Raw genomic sequence first — 19,745 nt, forward strand, 5'->3', positions numbered from 1 at the left:
TTTTTTTTTTTTTTTTTTTTTTTTTTTTTAAGAAAGCAATAGTTGGCACTTACTGAATATACACTAGGTGCAATTAATGTCTGTTGGGTACATGAGTTAAAGGGTTCACAATTATCGTATCACTTCAACCATTAGCAACCTTAAAGAAGACCTTGTTGTTTTGTATTTTAGATTTTATTTATTTATTTGACAGAGAGATACAGAGCATAAGCAGGCAGAGTGAGAGGGAGAAGCAGACTCCCTGCTGAGCAGGGAGCCCTATGTGGGGCTTGATGCCAGGACCCTGGGATCATGACCTGAGCCGAAGGAAGCCACTTAACTGACTGAGCTACCCAGGCACCAAGAAGACCTTGTTTTTAATCCCCATTTTACAGATGAGATAATTGAGGAACTGGGAAGCTTAGGAACTTGCCCCATGCCCCCAGCAAGTCAAAGGCTAAGCCAGGATTAAGAATCTAGGTTTATCTGACTACAAAGCCACAGGACAACCACACAACCTGACCTTCTAGTGCTAGAAAGAATCCTAATTATCCCTTAGGATAAATCTCTTGTTTTCACTAGAGGAAACTGAGGCCCAGAAACATTAAATGATTTGCTCAGGTCAAATTACCAGTGAGCCACGACAGGTCTGCCTCTCGGCCTGGTATTCTAAGTCAGGGCAGTTCTAAATCAGCTAAGAATAGTTTTTACATTTTTAAATAGTTAGGGAAAAAAAATCAGAAGAATAATATTTTCTGATGCATGAAAATTACATGAAATTCAAATTTCCATGTCCATAAATACAGTTTCACTGGCCTACAGCCAAAGTGATTCATTTGCAGATTGTCGATGGCAGAGCTGCTGGGACAGAGTCAGCACAGCCCATAAATCCTCCAATACTTCAACCCTGGCTCTAAGCAATGGAATCTTCCCCCCTCTGTCCTGGGGAGAAAGGAGGTCAGTGGAAACGAACCCAATTCTACAAAGCAGCAGATTCCTCCTAAAATGTTTTCTGTCCTTTTGCCCTTGATCCTCTTTCATTATTCTCCTTTCAAGTGACAAGCAGATAGAAGAGGTCCATTTTCTTGGTGACATGTAAATTTAGATAACTTATCACATCTCTTTTGTCCTATTACTGTACTGTTAAAAATGGAATACTTCATCGAGAGTCCGGGGTAGAGTCCTGCTGCATCAGCAGTCCTCCCGTTTGAGCCGACATGCTCCCCACGTCTCACACCTTGCTTGGCACATTGTCGCCAAGGCCCCTAGAGTAACCCCCTCGGTCGAGTTCGGGTAATGATCAGAGCTCGGGTAATGATGGCAGTTAACGTTTACTGAGCCAGGGCCTGTATAGGTTATTTGAAAACGCATCTGCTTCTTACAACAACCGCATGAGACTGCTGTATGTTTATTCCATGTCCAGATGAGAAAACTGAGACTTTATACCTGGTTTGGTCACGAGAAGTTGAGTGACCTTGGGAAGTTACTGTGGTTGGATGAGTATCTTACAGAAATGCCTTGTATCCTTCACATTTTGGAAAAATCAAGAATGACTAAGATACCCTATAGGACTCTATCCTGTATACCCCTATATTCCTCGATAATTTCTTCTGCTGCGGTAAAAAGAAACCACTGCTGAGGGTGTGAGTGTGACAAGTGTTCTCAAGATGCCAGATGGAGCCACTGCTTGTAGTGACAGGGAGCCGATCGCCGGGTTGTGAGGCTGGAATGCACGGACTTAGGATTGTGCTAGCGAGGGTGCGGACCAACTCTAATATATATCCATCAAGGGCTCATGTGAGCTGCTGATGCTTTTGCTTTCAACTATGTTAGCTGTCCAAAAAGGCAACATCTAAAATATGTTGGTATGGGAGGCTTACTGTTTTTATTTATTTTTTAAATTTTATTTATTTATTTGACAGAGAGAGAAAGAGAGATCACAAGGAAGCAGAGAGCAGGCAGAGAGAGAGGGGGAAGCAGTCTCCCTGCTGAGCAGAGAGCCTGAAGTGGGACTCGATTCCAGGATCCTGAGATCATGACCTGAACCCAAGGCAGAGGCTTAAGCCACTGAGCCACCCAGGCACCCCTGGGAGGCTTACTATTAAACTGGAACCGAATGAATCCTCTGGCAAGCAAGAATGCTGTAAAATTCTGTACCTACTAGGAATAGGGCCATTCTTGTAAAGAAGGGGTGTTCTATATACCTAAGCATCTGCATGGAGCTCCCCTTCGTACCTTTATTCAGTCTACTTCATGGCTTTCAACTCACGTATATTCTAACACATGGGTGATTTCAGGAATTTTCGAAGGTAATTTTGGTGGTGTGAGACTTCTGTCTGGAATCTTGATTTCTGGAACTCCACGGCTGCCTGAGAAGGGACATCAGTGCATCGCTGCCCATGATTCTGTACCTGCATGGGGGAACAACTGAGAGATCTCACTGCTAATCTGGTCCTTGAGAAATTACTCTTAGAGCCCAAATCTTTCTCAACTTTTACAAAACCATTCAGAGCTGAGGATGGAGAGGGCTTTAGACTCAGAGACCATGAGGCGTTTCCAGAATTCTAGGTTTTGCTGCCGGCCTCTTCTTTACCCACACCAGGCTGCAACTTAGGCCCCACTGTCTGTCTCTGAACGATGATTTACTGTGGCAGAGCTATGCCCGTTCCTTTCTATATTGTCTACTCTGCTTCTGTGCTACATGGCAGAGGTGAGTGATTGCAATGGGGCATACGTGGCCCACAAAGCCTAAAATTTGGCCACTTACAGAAAAAGTCTGCAGACCTTTGCTGTCTACAGTCCACATTTTTGGCCTTGTGGCTGTGGCATTCGCGAACCCAGGCTCATCTCACGCCTTTGCAACCGGCAGCCCCCACTTCCTACTTCTGATGCAGCAGGCAGCTGGACTTGCAGTGGCTGGCGCTTCGCTCGAGAGCTCCCACTCTTCGTTCTCACCTCTGTGGAAGACAATGACCACAGAGCTCTTTGCCACTGAGCTGGGGTATAGTCTCAACATCTTTCTTGGTACAGCACTGCAAGGGCTCACTGCCAATAAAGAGAAGGGGGCTGGAGATGAAAGCTATTTGTCCTGCCTGTTCTCGAACATTCGAGCAGAGTCTTTCCTCCTAGATAGCTCTGTCTTTGGCCAGCCTCAATGTGGTACTCTCCGGGACAGTCTTATTAAGAGGACCACCTGCTACCTCTAACGTAGGTCAGACAGAATCTACCAGGGTGTCCCTCTCCTCCTCGCAGTGTGTTCTCTTTCTCTTTGGTGGCCGATCAAATACGACTTTCAAGTGTTATATACGGAAACTGAGGCATGAAGAAATGAACTGACTGATCACTCAGAAAACACCCACAAAGCGGATGGTGGTGTCGTGATGTGCAGGACTTAGGCTGTGCTGGTCCCCAGGCTGGCCATGCTCTAGAACCCCTTGTCATTACGAGTGCCCCGCAGAAACAATGTCAGGCTCCTGTTCCTGAGGGAAGGACCACTGGCTAGATTGAGGTGGCCACCTGACCAAAACGCAGCTCATGCCCAGAGAAGACTGATCACTGGGTGTGCATCAGAGGGGCATCTCCTTCCAAGCAGAGCATAACACTGTGGGTCTCACCTCTGACTACCGCTGGCTCTGCGCTAGCAGTGGAGACACTTCTCTGACTGTAATGTCTGAAAGGAGAAAGAAGCATGAGTAGCCCAGCCACTTCCACTGCCTTTCCTTTGGACTGCGCTCTCTCAGGGGGCCCAGACTTCCCCTCTGGGTCCGTGGTGCCTGTGACTGGGTGTGTCTGGGGTTCAGATTAAGAAAGATCATGCTCAGTATACAAGGTGCACCTTTGCCTTCTTCATCAGCAATGAAAGTGATATTTTGGTCTCTTAGACCTCTGTCATATTTCTCACCAGATTCCCCAGATGGGGAAGGAGCCATTGGGTCTCCTGAAAGACCCCAACAACATGGACCAGTTGGATGCCTACCTTGCTAAGGGGTGCTGAGTAACTTTTTCTTGTGTAGGGCAGCAGATGTCCAACATGGCAAACATTTCAGCTACTCACGTGAACCATCTAGAAGTAAAATGAAGATTCGAAGTGCCATATCTAGTGGATTGTCTGGAAACTTAAATATTCTATCTAAAAAGCTTTCACTGCCCTAATACCTTAGGTTAGGTCCTGTGAGACTTGGTGTAATGTTTAAGTGCAGCAAAGTTTAAACATTCAGAAGTGTTTATCGATTTAGACAATGAGAAGATTTAAGGCTCAACGACAGAGCAGGGTTTTCTCCAGTGCGTCCTCTGGTTTAATACTGCTGCTGATGAATTTAACACTAAGGAGGGTACTCAGGGAGAAGATGCCAGTGACTGGAAGGAGGAGAGGTAACAGACATCCACAGGAAGTGAAATCAGTCTTAGAAAAGGTGTATCCATGGGGCACAGTGAAGGAGGAAGGAGATGAAGAGAAAGCAAGGGGAGGAAAAGAGTGTGCAGAAATTGGGGACAGAAAGGAGAATGAGGATCAAACAGAAAGGAAAAGAGATGCACACTGGCCAAGAAGATATGGTCCCTCCTGGAGCCACATTCCATGGACCAACCACAGAACGAATGGAGGAGTGGAGAGCAGGGAAAGGCTTGTTCGGGGAGGCTGGGAGCCAAGGGGGGAGAACAGGTCTACCTTGCCTTAAAAGAGAAGAGGGATAGAGCAAGGAAGAGAAGATAAAAAACTCGGTGCTGAGCAACTGTTGGGAAATGTGCAAAGAGGCCAGGGACAGAGAGCCAATCCCTGGGCGCTGCTGGGCATCCACACTCACTCCGCCCGGGATCATGCCCCCACTCAGCCAGCGGTCCCTTATTCTCCGCTGACTCTGAGGGGAAGCAGCAAACCCTGAACAAAAACTTTCTCCAGCTAGTCAGTCACAGCAGTCTGACAGGAGTTAGAGGAATAATGGCCGCCCTCCTCTTGGTCTCACACCCTCATAATCACCGAAGACTCACAGAATGGATGCCACCAAGTGTGTGGAGACACAAGTGAACACTCCCTGAACGCTTTAATCTTTGAGGTTTGTTTTCCCCTTGGGCAGACCAAAGCATCATGTAGAGACTTTACTGTGTCTGTGCTAAGAAAGAAACTTGATGTGCTTTGCTCTGACTGGGGCTCCAACTCGTCAGTATGGCAGAGATCAACAATAAGGACCTGTCCACACCTGCCCACAAGGTGCTAGTGCCTTGGTCCAGAAAGTAAAAGAAAGAGGATACAAAGTTTCTGACTGAGAGATGTTTATGTTCTCAACAACTGTAAAGAGAGTTAAGGGCACATTTAGAGAGACTGACAAGGATAAGGAAGGGACCCACAAGGGACTCTTGTTTTGAAAGATTATTTGTCAAAAGAGAAGCAAAACGTTTATGTTGCTGAAACAAACCATTTGGTACTATATGGAAGAACCAAACTGGAAAGACTTGGCTAAGAAAAAAAGAATCCAATCTACCAATCATCTAGGCTCATTATTGTTTATGGCTTAACTTGGAATCATAAGGAACACCTGAGAGAAAAGCAAATTTCTCTTCAGACTTATTTGAGATATAGAAGTTTGCTGCAGGGGTGCCTGGGTGGCTCGGTCGGTAAAGCGTCCACCTTCGGCTCATGTCATGATCCCAGGGTCCTGGGATCGAGTCCCACATCAGGCTCCCTGTTCAGTGGGGAGTCTGCTTCTCTCTCTCCCATTGCCTGCAGCTCTGCCTGCTTGTGCTCTCTCTCTGTCAAATAAATGAACAGAATCTTAAAAAAAAAAAAAAGAAGTTTGCTGCAAATTTAAATGGGACAATAAGGAAAAATGAATTTTTTTTGGGAAAAGTTCTCTAAAGGTATTGGCAGGCCCTGATCTAGAACAGTAAAACTGCCCATACAAAACCCAAAGCTTTGGCTAAAACACCTTTGCACACTGAGTACACAAAGGTGTTAATAAATGTCTGTACATTTTTCAAACTTGTCATGGGTTGGGCTACATTAACCATCCAGGTAACTTTTGTGCCAAGTATATATACAAGTTAAAGAGGGGTAAGAAAATGTCTCAGATTATTTGTTCTTTATTCATGCTAGAAACAACTGTGTACAAAAACTAACCCGCTCCCCCCCAAAATGCAACTGCTCGATTTACCTAGGAGTCTTTTATATACAAATAATCCTGTGTCTCAGCTGGTGAGTTCTGTTGTGATAAGGCAAGTAAATACATGTAATTATAAAATTACCATTTTCAAAGAGGAGAGTAAGCCTTTCCTTACCCACTGGTAAAACAAGTTGTACTTATATAGCTGAGAACAAAGATTTGTCCGCAAAATCCCACTAAATCAAGTCTCATTTGATTAATTAAAACTTCTTTCATCAAAACATTTCTAATACACTGTGTGTAGCAACAGAGTCTCGAAAATATGGGTCACAGATTAATGAGAATTATGGCAAGGATCTTGGATCTTCCAAATGGCCATTTCGCAAGCAAGAAAAACTAGCTCCTTTATTTATAGGAAGTAGATGCTACTAACAAAACCTGTTATTGGTTTCTGAAATGCCTGTTATCTTGGTCATTAAAAATTTGTCATTTGTTTAGACTATATAGCCATGTGTCAGAGTGTCTGAAACTGAGCAAGTTAACAAATGTTAGCAATAACACTTATTTATTATTGTAATTCAGACCCCACGTAGATTTGTCCGCCACACTTAGTTTTCTTTCATGTGTCACTGAGCTTTATCACAGAGGCTGGGATGATGGGCACCTTTTCCCATCTCCCTTTTGCTAGCTGGATGATGGTGCACATTCTGGGGATGTGAACCAATTTTAATATGAATATGAATAAATATAATTGAAAAATTCATCAGTTAAAACAGAAAATATCAGTGTTAAATCAGGTTAAATAGCAACTACCACTAGAATTGTCAGAATGTTCCTGACTCTTCACAGACGAGTTGTTTGTTCAGAAAAAAGGATCCATGTCATGCACTAAGGTTGGGTAAAGTGTAGCTGAATGCACAGACATTTGTGGGAGGAGAATTTGTGTTCTAACCCAGAGAAAGCTAATGAAAAATCTATATGGAGTACAGAGAAATTCCTCCAAAGGTCCCAGTAGTTAGCAACTGTTCCCCATTGGAAGCGCTGAGAACAAGGCTTCCTGTGACGGGACATTTTTGGTTTGGGTTGGTTTCTCCTTTAACTAAGCTGTACTGCCGGAGAACAATTTCTAAGACAGCAAGATCTGAGTGTGGTTTACGGAGGGACTTCAAAATGGGTTGACCTACCCATTTTTCTATCACGTTTCTCCTTGGATCACTCCCCAAATTCCTCCCTCTGTACCTCCACATGTGTCCCATCTGATGTTACAGGCTTATCTCAACTAAGGATGACTATACCACAACATAATACTTTCCCATTCTCTCTAGCGAGTTCCCACTTCTGACTTGCAGTCCATCAACTGTGCTATCATCCTTCATTCTCCTGGTCATTAGATTTAAAACCCAATGTCCCTCTTTTTTTCTCTCATTTCCTTTCCTATCTCTGCTGTTGTCTATTAGACTTTTACTTCTACATGGCAAACCTGTCTGGGTTTTTAGTTTCCAGCTAATATTGTAGACTCTGACTTCGGATATGATTTCAACTTTTTGTTTTTAAAGATCTTTTTTTTTTTTTAATTTGACAGAGATCCCAAGTAGGCAGAGAGGTAGGCAGAGAGAGAGAGAGAGAGAGAGAGGAGGAAGCAGGGTCCCTGCTAATCAGAGAGCCCGATGCGGGGCTCGATCCCAGGACCCTGGGATCATGACCTAAGCAAAGGCAGAGGCTTTAACCCTCTGAGCCACCCAGGCGCCCCTGTTTTTTTTTTTAATTTTATTTTTTTTTCAGTGTCCCAAAATTCATTGTTTATGCACCACACCCAGTGCTCCATGCAATATGTGCCCTCCATAATACCCACCACCAGGCTCACCAACCCCCTACCCCCCTCCCCTCCAAAACCCTCAGTTTGTTTTAGCCATACTATGTTGTTGCAAAGCCATTACGCTCTCTGGCACAGCCTTCTGATCTACCCAGGTCCTCGGTTTCAGGTTATACCACTATTATGTATGGTCCCAGTACCGTCAAGTATGGAATAGATCTCATGCCTTGCTTCTGATTCTTTACCAAATTCCCTCCCCTTTCCTTTCCAATGATTCAAATCTTACTTATTTCCATGCTCATCTTGGAAACTCTCCTTTTATAATATCTCTCTGCTAACTCACATCTCTAAATGTACTATAATTATAGTTGTCAATGTTGAATAAGCTTAAAAAGGAGACTATGCCAAAGAAAGTGGGCTGAGCTACACAGGCACTCAGCTTAAGGGACACATTTTACAGAAGTCTCCACTCCCTTAACATAAAGAGCACTGGCTTGGTTTTTATTTAGTTCCTTTTACAGGGCCTTCAGGGGTAATACCGTCATGGATTTTCTTCATTTTGTTATTTCTGATTAGTGTCAAGAGCAGAATTAAAGCAGAATTCTTTGCTTTTCTCTTGTACCAACACAACATGGGGACAGGTCTGATCTGGTGTGGGCTGTTGGTTTCCCAGAAATCACATATGGAGATTAGTGACCTTGATACAAACCATGTTGAGTATGAGACACATTTTTCACACAAGAGGAAGAAATGAACACCAGTAGGACTCCAGAAATGTTGAAAGCTCTCCTGCTTTTGGTATCTTGATAAAAGGCCCTCGATGTTTCTTACGGGATAGGGGTCATTCCAAGGAACGAGAGGAGGGGCAACAAGGTCACCAAGGATATTTTTAGTCTACATAAATTTGGGGGGACAGTATTCTTTTTGAGTTCATCTGAAATCATCACATTCAATTCTCCATGGTACACTGCATGGTGGACACTGCAAGGTATTGATATTTGAAGACTGCACAGGCCATGCTGGTGGCTCTCTGGGATGCCCCAATGGCTACCGCAACTAAGACAGAAGCAGTCTACTAGGGCCAACACCCATTAACATTTTGTATCTATTATTTTGTATTGTTCATTTTTTTTCTTTTTGTTGTGTTTCCCCATTTATCTAATAACTAACATGGCTGTTTCTATATCTACACATCCTACTTAATATCTAAAGCTCAGTGACCCAAACATAGTATTTATTATGCTAATTAATGATTTAAAAAAACCACAAGCATCTATTTTGGAAGTGCACTAACTTAAAAGATACAAATCTGATTGTCTAACAAACTGAGAAATTGTAAAGCATCTTCCTAGTAGCTCAGATAGACCTCTGAGGCAGGCAACAGAGATTATTAGAGGAAAAAATATCAGATGTGTATTTTGCTTAGTTCAGCATGTGTATTATCCAGAAACACAAAATACGGATATAGGAGAGGGGTCATTTAATACTTTTGGAACACTAAGTGCAGTGTGAAAATAAGAGAAATGCTCCTTGTTAAGAAAAAAATAGTGAAGTAGAAAAGTAAAGTGGGGTAACTTTCTTTTCTATGAATGCACTCACAACACATGATTATAGGCCTCTGCTGAACCATTCAAGCATACAGGGGATCACAAGAAAGAAGGAGCCCACCAAAGTATACACTCATTTCTAAGCAACAGACACGAGTCTAATCTGCTTAAAGAGACTTGCTCCCCATTGAAGAACACAATCGGCGCTGACTTTTAGAACCTGAGGGTTACTGGTCACTTGGACCCTGAAAACACTGTGACAGCCACATTTTCATCAGAATTATACATACTCTGATGAAGCCACTAACTGCTGGATCAGTTTTTTCAATGCAGCTTTGCCAGTAACTTTCCTTTTATTGAAATTATTTTTATAGGGATCAATTATGTCACATTTACATTTTTAAGGAGGTTTCATTCATTCATATGTTTTAATGTCCATATTAAACTTTGCCAACGGGTGCTCCAGCTACTTCCATTTCCTTTGTGACCATATTTCTTTCAAGTCCATATGGTGCATACCTACATCTGTGAGGCGGCAAGTCTCAGGAAGAAAAGGAGAATGGCAGAGAGTGAGAGAAAAAAAAAACAGAAAGAGGCAAACAGAAAACAAAACAAAACAAACAGGCTGTAGCTGCTCTGGAACCTTGACCTCAAAGGACAGGGATACAAAGAGCAGGGTCAAAATGTCCCTGGACTTGATCTTGAGGGGAAGAAGGTCTCTAGGGAATTATGGCACCAATACAGAGACTGGGGAAGAGCTTCTGTATTGTCCCAAGAACAGCACCGCAGAATTCTTCTGGGGCTGCTTAGTCACCGTAATCTGAACTTGCTGACCAGGTGGATGGCCTTTTGCACAGGTTCTCACACTTGAGGGCCTGTTTTTGCTTCTCTGCTACAGCGATTTTCAAAGCGTGGTCCATGGAACCCTGGGGGAAGCCCCTGACGCAAAAACTATTTTTATGATAATAACAACAACACTCTGTTGGCACTTGCACTGATGAAGCAAAAACAAGGGCGGGTAAAATGACTGGCATGTTACCATGGACTCAAAGGCATGGCACCGAGCCGTAGGAATGGCCACTGTATTTTCACCACCACGCACTTGCAATAAGAAGTTGCCACTTGCAGGTAAGAATGTCCTTGATGGACAGTAAAGGAATATTACTTTTATTAAATCTCACCTGAGCACAGGTCTTTTGGATACTCTGAGTGACCATGGGGCACGTACACATAAAACAAGTCTGCTGTATCCTGAACTATGATGGTTGTTCTAAAAAATGCATTTGTGCAACTGTCTGAGTAGCAGGTTATACCACCCACTTCTCTATGGAACATTATATTTTCTTGGAAGAATGACAGACACACTGTGGTTATCCTGACTTAGGAACGTGGTACCCATTTCCTCTAAAATGAGTGAAGCCAGGCTGTCACTTCGAGGAAAATAGCTGACCGATGTGTGGCTGATGATAAAATTTATACTTTATTTAAAGAGAAAATCAAATTTCTGGAAAAGTTGTATCTACCACCTTGACAGTACCCCAATATTTAGACATTTTGCTGATGAGAATGGTGTGATATGAACAAATGTGAACTTTTTGATATTGTATGTTGAAATGTGCCAACCTTTGGATGATCCGCATAATTCCGTTATTTTCCATTTGCATGGTACTGCAAACCATATATGTAGAAGATCCGCTTAATGTTTAGGACAGATCAATAGATTTTATTTATTTATTTATCTATCAGAGAGAAAGTGAGAACACAAGCAGGTTCCCTGCTGAGCAGGGAACCCTGACTCAGGGCTCGATCCCAGAACACTAGGATCCTGACCTGAGTCAAAGGCTGATTCCTAACCAACTGAGCCACCCAGGCGCCCCAGATCAATGGATTTTAATATAAGAGTATGAAAAATCCTCTGAAATAGGTTCAGATTTCATATAATACTAATCTTTAAAAAGAAACTACTACTTACTAACTTTGGTGTAGTACCAATGAAGAAAGAAAACTCACAATTACATGAAATGGTTATTAAAAATCCCTCCCTTTTTCAAATGACCTCTGTAAGGCCATATTTTCCTCACATACTTCAGCCAAAACAACATATTGCAACAGATATAAAGCAGAAGCAAATATTAAGCTAGATAGTAAATAAAGGGATTTGTAAAAATGTAAAACAGTGCTGCTATTCTCGCTAAAATTTTTATGATAGTTATTTTTCATAAAATATACAGCATAGTATATTTGTATATAAAGTATACAATATAAAATTATTGTTGAAAAACTTTTTTAAAAATTCCAAGTAGTTATACTCGTTACCACATTAATTTATTACTTCTACAATTTAATTAATTATGTAATCAATTAATACCAACAGTTGTAACCCAAAATTAACCTTAGCCCTTTAGGGTCCTCAATTTTAACAAGTAAAGGAACCCTAAGACCAAAACGTTCGACAACCATTGCTCTCCCATGATGAATAAATCTTGGGGTAGCATTTCTCAGAGTGTTTCAAAGCACTAATTTTAGGAAGTGATTCATAATAAAGGGACTCCACCCTGGAACGAGTGTGGAAAATATGGAGAATCATAACCTATGCCATTCTTGGAGAGAGGCCGTCCTTACTAGCTTGTTAGAGACTCAGAGAAGTATTTCTGTAGAGCATCTGTTTCACCTTATTTAACCCAGTGATTCTTTATGTTGTCTTAGGAAGTCTGTACCTGCAAAACCCACTGGCACCTGATCTTGGGCGCTGGGGAAGTCTACCATGACTCACCTTCCAGCCGGACCACCAGGGGCACCTTGAGTTCCAGCTCCCGGCAGGCTTTGGTGATCCCATTGGCAATGATGGCACAGTTGACGATTCCACCAAAAATATTGACAAGGATGGCTTCCACCTGAAGTCAAAAATAGGAAGGTGCCCATCAAAACGCTGTTGGCTGACATTCTCAAAATTAACTGCCTGAGCAATAGAGACAATTAGAATAAGAATTGTTGTTGTTGTTTTTAACCACAGAATATAAAATGTAGGACAAAAGGCCCCCAAAAGGTTAAAAAAGTTAAAACTTAGTAATGAATGAGTAAATAGCAATATATATCATGACCATATTAACTCATATTCTCCCATCACTCAATTCTCTGAACTCAACATGGAATCAATCAACACTCATTTATTACATAGTCTGTTCTGCTTTTTCTTATATTATTTCTAAAACTGTTCCTTTATGAGTAGTGTTATTTAAAATTTTATGAACTTATTTCCCTCCCCATGCTTTATTAAATTTTTATCTGTCATCGTGCCTTAGGGAATATTTCAAAAGTAGGAAGTTAGTGATTATTTGCTCTTTTGTTTTAGTAAGTAAAGATTCAAGCTTTTCCATGCTTCCTTAATACCTCTTTGATATGCAAGAGGTATATTCTCAAAAACCAGAAATAGTTTAATTATCTTAGATAACAACATTTTGATTAAAAAAAATGAGCCCCAAAAGAATGAGATACAAGCTCATACCACAAGTAAGGATCTGAAGAAAGTTAAGCCAGTGACTGGAATTTTTCAGAAATGTAAATTTAAACCTATCATGTTAACCTGTTTGTACGTATTTCATATTCAAAGTCATGTGGACCAAAAAAAAAAAGACTCGTCCTGACTTGATAAATAGATATAAGAAAATCCTGTATAATTAACATGAAGAACAAGATAATGAAGAGAATTTATTACCTAGATTAATTGATAACAACCACAGAAAATGGCTATTCATCAGGCTGGAGGCATCAAAATTCCAACGATGGCATCACAATTAAATTAGGGTACACAAAAGCATATATGTAGTGCAGCATGCCAGTTTAAATCCTGTTACTTCAATATGCTAAATTAACTACACAAACAGGAGAGATATGAGGAGGGACACCTCAGTGGTTCAGCCGGTTCAGCATCCAATTTTTGGTTGTCTCAGCTCAGGTTATGACCTCAGGGTCGTGAGACTGAGCCCTGCATAGGGCTTCATGCTTCATGGGGACTCTGTTTGGAGATTCTCTCCCTCTGTTCCTTCCCCCACTCTCTTTCACAATTAAATAAATCTTAAAAAAAAATGCAATAAAAGAATGCCTTCCATGTGTTCTGCATTTAACTGTTTCAGAAAGTACCCAACGTGAACACTTATTTTAAATATTGATTCTTGCCTGAACCCTATTCAGTAAGTCCAGTGGAGGTGAGCCCTCTGTAGCTGGTAAAGCTCCAAGGTCACACAGGGAACTTGTTGCAGTGGTGAGGCTCAAAGTCAGCCATTCATGCCAGATTCTAGCACTGGAATCCTGAGCAAGCTTCACACCTCCTCTCCTGAACATGGCTTCCTTATCTAAAAGGCGTGAGTAACAGTACCTAGTCTACAAGGTTGTTGAAAGGCTTAAATGAGATAATACACATGAAATGTTTAGTACATGCCTGTAAAGAAATTAACGGATATTTATACATACGTTTATTTCAACGAGCAACAAAAAGAGTGGACAAGTTACCTAGACAACAGGAAAGAAATAAGAAAACCCCTCTCAGTACTCTACAGCTATGTTGAATTAGAACAGAACAGAGGCACACACTTAGTGAAGCTCAATAAAAGGCAACGTCTTAAGAATAAAGTAAATGAGCGATATTTTTCAAACCAATTAGAGATGGGGGCCACTCCCCAAACAGAAACCTCCCATTACCATTCACAGCAGGCTGACTGGTAAGCAGAAGCTTGCTTTCTAATGACAGCTATTAAATGCTGTTAGCAGTGAGGCTTGGTGCAGCAGTAGTTTCCAAATAGCTGTGGGATGGAGAGGCACTTGCCAAAACAATGGAATAAAAAACACTCAAAGGCAATAATGACTCCATGGGGTCCCAGAAAGAAACTCAGGAACTGCTGAGGCTCACTCAGATCTGTGCACGAGGACCAGGCTTTTCCAGTGAGGGGCACACGGCCACCTGGACAGGTCTGCCGCGTTTCAACCTGTACATTCTTTAAGGATGAATTCAGAGGTCAACCTGCATCCTCATCCCCAGTGTAAACTCCCTTGTGGAGGTCACCTTTGTGCTCCTCCATGGCAGGACCTTGTGGTTTGTCCAGGGACAGCTAGCACAATCCACGATACAGCACACTCATCTACTAAATACTGGCTTCAAGAGTGAATGGATTAAATTATTTTCAGCAGATGCTTAATGACCATCCTACTTGTACTGGGTACAGAGTGAAGGGCTTAGGATATGGAGATGAGTAAGATACCACCATTGTCCTCAAAGAATTCAAAGACTAGTTTGAGAGCCAGACCAGTAAACTGGTGATTACAATCCAAGATCTGCAGATGCCTCATACAACAAAGACCAGAGTGGGGTCAGCGATCCAGACTGCTACCATCAGAGAGGTGATGTTCTTGTCAGCAAAGAAAGGGAAAGAACAGGAAGTCACGTAGCCAAGAGCAGCCAGGATGAAGGCCGAGAGCAGTTACCCAACTTAGTTTGCTTGGGACTATAGGCTAAATAGGGAAGTAGCCCAAGATTGTACGGGTTACAGACTTGCAGCTGCTAGAGGCCAGGGATGAGAACTTGGCTCTTTTTGCTTAGTCCTTCCCTTTTCAGAGCTGGGTGAAGGCAGATGTTGAAAGTAATCGCCTTTGGAGGGGGCTGGAGAGGCGGTCGTACGAGAGGCAGGGAGGGACAGAGGGAAAGAAGAAGGAGCACTTGAGCAAATATGAGCTAAGGGATACAGTCCATGTGATAGCGTAAGAGAGGGAGGGAGGAAGGGAGAGAGGGAGGGGAAGAGAGAGAAATAAAGAGATAGGGAGAGGCTGAGAATGCAAAAGGGAGAGAGAGGGAACGCAGTGTGGAAGAAAGGAGAGAGTTTAACCAATACTAACAATGCAGTTAGGACTTCTACGAGAATACCAAGACAGCAGTACTCACAGGCTGCTTAGCTCAGGAAAAGGGGATTGTTTAGAACACTTGCTGAGCCACAGAGCACGAAGAGGAAAATCACCACCCGGGGTGGAGGGAAGACCCCACTCCACCCGAGACGACGCCATTTTCTTCCACTATAAAGTAATTTGCTGCAGTCATGCACTTTAGCGGAAATCTGATTTAAGGTTTCACTCTGGGCCAATTTCTATAATTAACGACTGTAATCTACAATCTCAAACTGAGAATGAAATTAAGACGGTTTGAAAATGAAAGCCTCGTGACATCATTATTATTATTTAGCATTTATAAACCATGTCCAATTTTCGATGTGTGCCTCACGTGTCCATTCAATATTATAATTACTAACTGCTGTTCCATGACAATACCAACGGCAACTTCGAGTAGTCTTTTTGTTTTGTTTTGTTTTCCTGGCAAAGAGAACACTGGAGAAAACAAACAAACAAAAAAGGTCAGTGGTTAGGTCTATTTAGGTACCAAGAGACTTTCCCGGAAGATTCCTAAGTGCTTCTACGAACAGGCTTTTCCGAATTCTCAGGTGAGAATTACAAGGGTTGCTATTTACAGTTCCAGAAAAGTTAAAGATCATCCAGTAAGGCAGATCCGGGGCCAGAAACACCGCCCAGGTTCCCAGCCCCCAGACGGAGACTCCCACGGTGAGGTCTGCGGTGGCCGCTGGCAGCTGTGCAAGTGATCGGACAAGCCAAATGCAGGTTTTTCAAATGTCTCTCTCTCTCTGTGTTTGGCTTTGCAAAATATACTCTGGTTTCAGATTTTAGTCCACAATTAAAAGTAAAGAATGAACTTCAAAAGAAGAAAAGCTATTGCCTTCGGTATTTATCAAGCTCTTTTCGACCCTGAATAAACAAACCAGCCAACGGAATCACTACTAAAACCCTTTTTGGCAACATCATCTTCTGGAGTATTTGATGTACATTAGGAACCCCAGAGAGATTACAGTGACACAGACACTAATATTTTTGGATAATTTTAGATAAGTCCTATGACCAAACTCTCCTTTAGGATTTGGCCTCAAAGGCAGATAATGGTAAAGGATAACACATTGCGTATGTGTGTACGGTAAGAGTCAGAGTTCCACGGGAATTGGGAGTTCTCTGCACCTATTTATAAAATGCTGTTTGAATGTGTACTTTGAGGGCAAAGTGTCCATAAGAAATCAAGAGTAGTAACAGTTACAAGCAACAACAGCTAATGCTTGCCAGGCATTTAGCAGATGGTAGACAGGGTTCTAATTATTCTACATGTATTAACATGTTTAACAAATGGGTAGTGTATGGGGTAGGCATGATTATTTTTCCCACTTTACAGATAAGGACCCTGAAGGTACTGAAGACTTGGAGAATCACTGGGGCTACTGCCTCATCTACAGTCAGATGTCTTTCAGAGCCAGCAAACCGACCGATGACCTACAATATGAGCTGTGTTGTTTTCCCCATTCATCGTCTCAGCTGACTCTGCTGCCAGCATGGGAGGTGGGGACTGCCTACCCCATTCACAGATGCGGAAAGGCAAGTTCAGAGAGACACAGACAACCGTGTACCAATGATGCAGCCAGCATATCATCAGGATCAAAAATTCAGTTTTCTTCTACCTTTTTTTTTTTTTTTTTAAAGATTTTATCTATTTGACAGAGAGAAAGAGTGCGTGCACAAGCGGGGGAGCGGCAGGCAGAGGGAGAAGCAGACTCCCTGCCAAGCAGAGATAGTGATGCGGAACTTGATCCCAGGACCCTAGGATCATGACCTGAGCCGAAGGCAGACTAGCTTAGCCAACTGAGCCACCCCGGCGTCCTATCCTGAACTTTTAATGAAATGCAAATATTGCCAGATTGCTCAATGAAAAGTGAGTCATTTATTCAAAATAAACTTTTGAGGGCCTGTTCTTTGCTGGGAACTCTTCTAACTACTGAGTATAGCCAGTAGCTAATATGACAAAACATATTTGAAGAAAAAAAGAGATAAAGATATTCTATATTTATATCTAAAATTGCAAGCTATAATAAGTTATCAGGGGGAGGGAAATGGAGGGTACTCTGAGATCACAGGACAGCACCCATGTTACACGGAGTGGTCAGGGAGGGCCTCTTATAGGCAGACTTTAACCTTAAATCTGAAGGACAGTCAGGAATAGACTATGGAAATTAAGAGAGGGATAAAGAATAAGTACCTCCGGAGAAGAGGATATCAAAGGCAAAGGTAGAGGGACAGAAAATAACATGGTGGATTAAAGAAACTGAATAAACCCAGAGTCTCACATACCTGGAGCTTGAGAAGTGGAGTGGTGGGAAATGAGATGGACCACCCTGGCTGGGGCCAAATGACACAGAGTCATCACAGGATACCATGAGAATAGTTTGAGAAGCCTCTGGTTTCAAAAAGGCACAGCCTTCAGGGATGATGGGAAAGGAATTATCATTCATTCAGCACCCACAGTATATTACATTTAGTTTATAAGATGGGTTTAATGACGTCCATTTTATGAACTAATGGAGGCTCACAGAGTTTAGGGTCTCCTACCTGTTAAGAAGTTACAGTTCAAACCAACGTCCATTTCACCACACCACAACAGGTAGGCAATTTTAGGGGTGCTACTGATAAATACTATATATACAGGGCCTGGCACACATTCTCTTAAGGCATTGTCAGTAAATATTCTAGGCTTTGTGGACCAGGCTGTGTCCCAACTACCTAACTCTCCCATTGTGGCAAGAAAGCTGTTACAGACACTATGTAAATGAATGAGGGAGACTGTGTTGCAATAAAATTTTATTTACAAGAACAGGTGGGCCAGATTTGGCCCATAAGCCATAGTTTGCCACATCCTGGCAAAGACATGATTTGGTTCATGGTTAACCTCAAGTTCACTGCAACCACCACTCCATCGCCTTTGCATCATTTGAAATCGCTCCATAGAACTTTTCATATTTTAAGTTCTCTTCCTTTGCCGCATCATGTTCTTGCCACCACTGTAGTAGCGGCTGATTACATGAATGTGTCCTCCAACTTTAATATCGTTTCTCAGAAACAAAGTCTGTACCTTGCTCAAGTTCATAAGATGTCTTGAATGCCTTTTCTTTATTCTTTTTCTCTCCCTATTATTGCTGGAAACAAATAAAAAAGACTGCACCAATAAGCAAGCCATTCTATAACTGTTATTGTAAATGGTTAAGTACAGTGCTGCTTTTAAAACACATTGTAGTATATACATTAAGCACAGTCAGTGCAACTACTGGGTTTGGCCTCTGCTTGTTCTAATTCAGCATGCTAACTTGGTCCCATTACAGTAGGCAATGCTGAGAAAAACCAAGCAAGCATGTTTAGATTAGGCGAGATAAGAACATTTTTTTAATCACGTTATTTTAATTCTGAATGTTGTTGTTCTTGGTTAAGCATCTGTTTTTGTTAAACTGCTTTTCTCTTTTTTGTTGTTTTTCTTTTCCTGCTGAATTCTAATCGTGTCTTCTAATCCATTGGCAGCCAACGAAGGAAAATAAATGGTGAAGGAAATTAGATGCAGCTTGGGTAATTGATGTTTGTATACCTGGCTTTAATAAAAATACTCAGCTAAATGAGAGGGGAGTCTAAATGGATTCAGTCAATAAGGAAGTGACTCAGGTGAGGAATTCAATCTTGGGTTTTGTTGTAAACTTACAAATAAGCTGACAGCTCAGTTCAATGGGGATGAGCTGTGCTGCCTTGCTTTTCTACTTTTGGTTTGTTCTTAAAATTTGAAATTATTTTCTTTCGTATGACTTCAAGCACTAGGTTCACTGGGTTTAAGCAATGACCCTCCAAATTGCTAGGAATTATATGAGAAAAAAAGTATTTCTTGAAGAACTCTCTCTCTTACTCTGCCCTCTTAATTTCTTTCATTTCTTAGTGAATTCATACAATCCAGCCTGAATCATCTCAGAATCAAAAGGCAGTATCTTAAACATCACCCTTCATATCAAACATTTTGGTATTTTTAATTACTCAATCGGATAAACCCATTTTATTCCAACTCTGTAATTAGTTATTCCAAAACTGGTAACACGGAAATAGCACGTGTCGGTGAACAATATTTGGATGGAGAGCCACGTTTCCATTAGGTGTGACCTCTAAGAACAGCTGGAATGAACGGAGAGAAATGTGTCTAATTTGTTCTTGATCTACTCTCTTCTTCCTGAATTCCCTCTGTAGTTATATCCTGCAATCTTCTCATTAAAATAAGTAAAATGGTACAGAGGAATAACTTGCATTGCATGTTAGTTTTCCTAGGTGCTAGTAATTATGTACTAAACTTCCCCTAGGAAGTGAGCTGAGGCTCACAGAGCTTCAAATAACTTGTTCAAGGGCACGGAGCTG

The 19,745-nt window shown here is 41.9% G+C and overlaps 1 protein-coding gene across 1 annotated transcript in view; it reads right to left on the reverse strand.

The window, feature by feature from the left end:
• Window positions 1–19,745, reverse strand: part of LOC111144203 (succinate-CoA ligase GDP-forming beta subunit) — a 272,842-nt gene that overhangs the window by 8,213 nt on the left and 244,884 nt on the right. Inside the window, exon 10 of the mRNA XM_022498414.1 lies at window positions 12,208–12,328. Within this exon, the coding sequence (XP_022354122.1) occupies window positions 12,208–12,328 (121 nt within the window). The remainder of the gene's footprint in view (window positions 1–12,207; window positions 12,329–19,745) is intronic.

This window comes from Enhydra lutris, unplaced genomic scaffold, assembly GCF_002288905.1.
Source record: "Enhydra lutris kenyoni isolate GAN:26980312 unplaced genomic scaffold, ASM228890v2 scaffoldscaffold10, whole genome shotgun sequence".
Classification (NCBI taxonomy): Eukaryota; Metazoa; Chordata; class Mammalia; order Carnivora; family Mustelidae; genus Enhydra; species Enhydra lutris.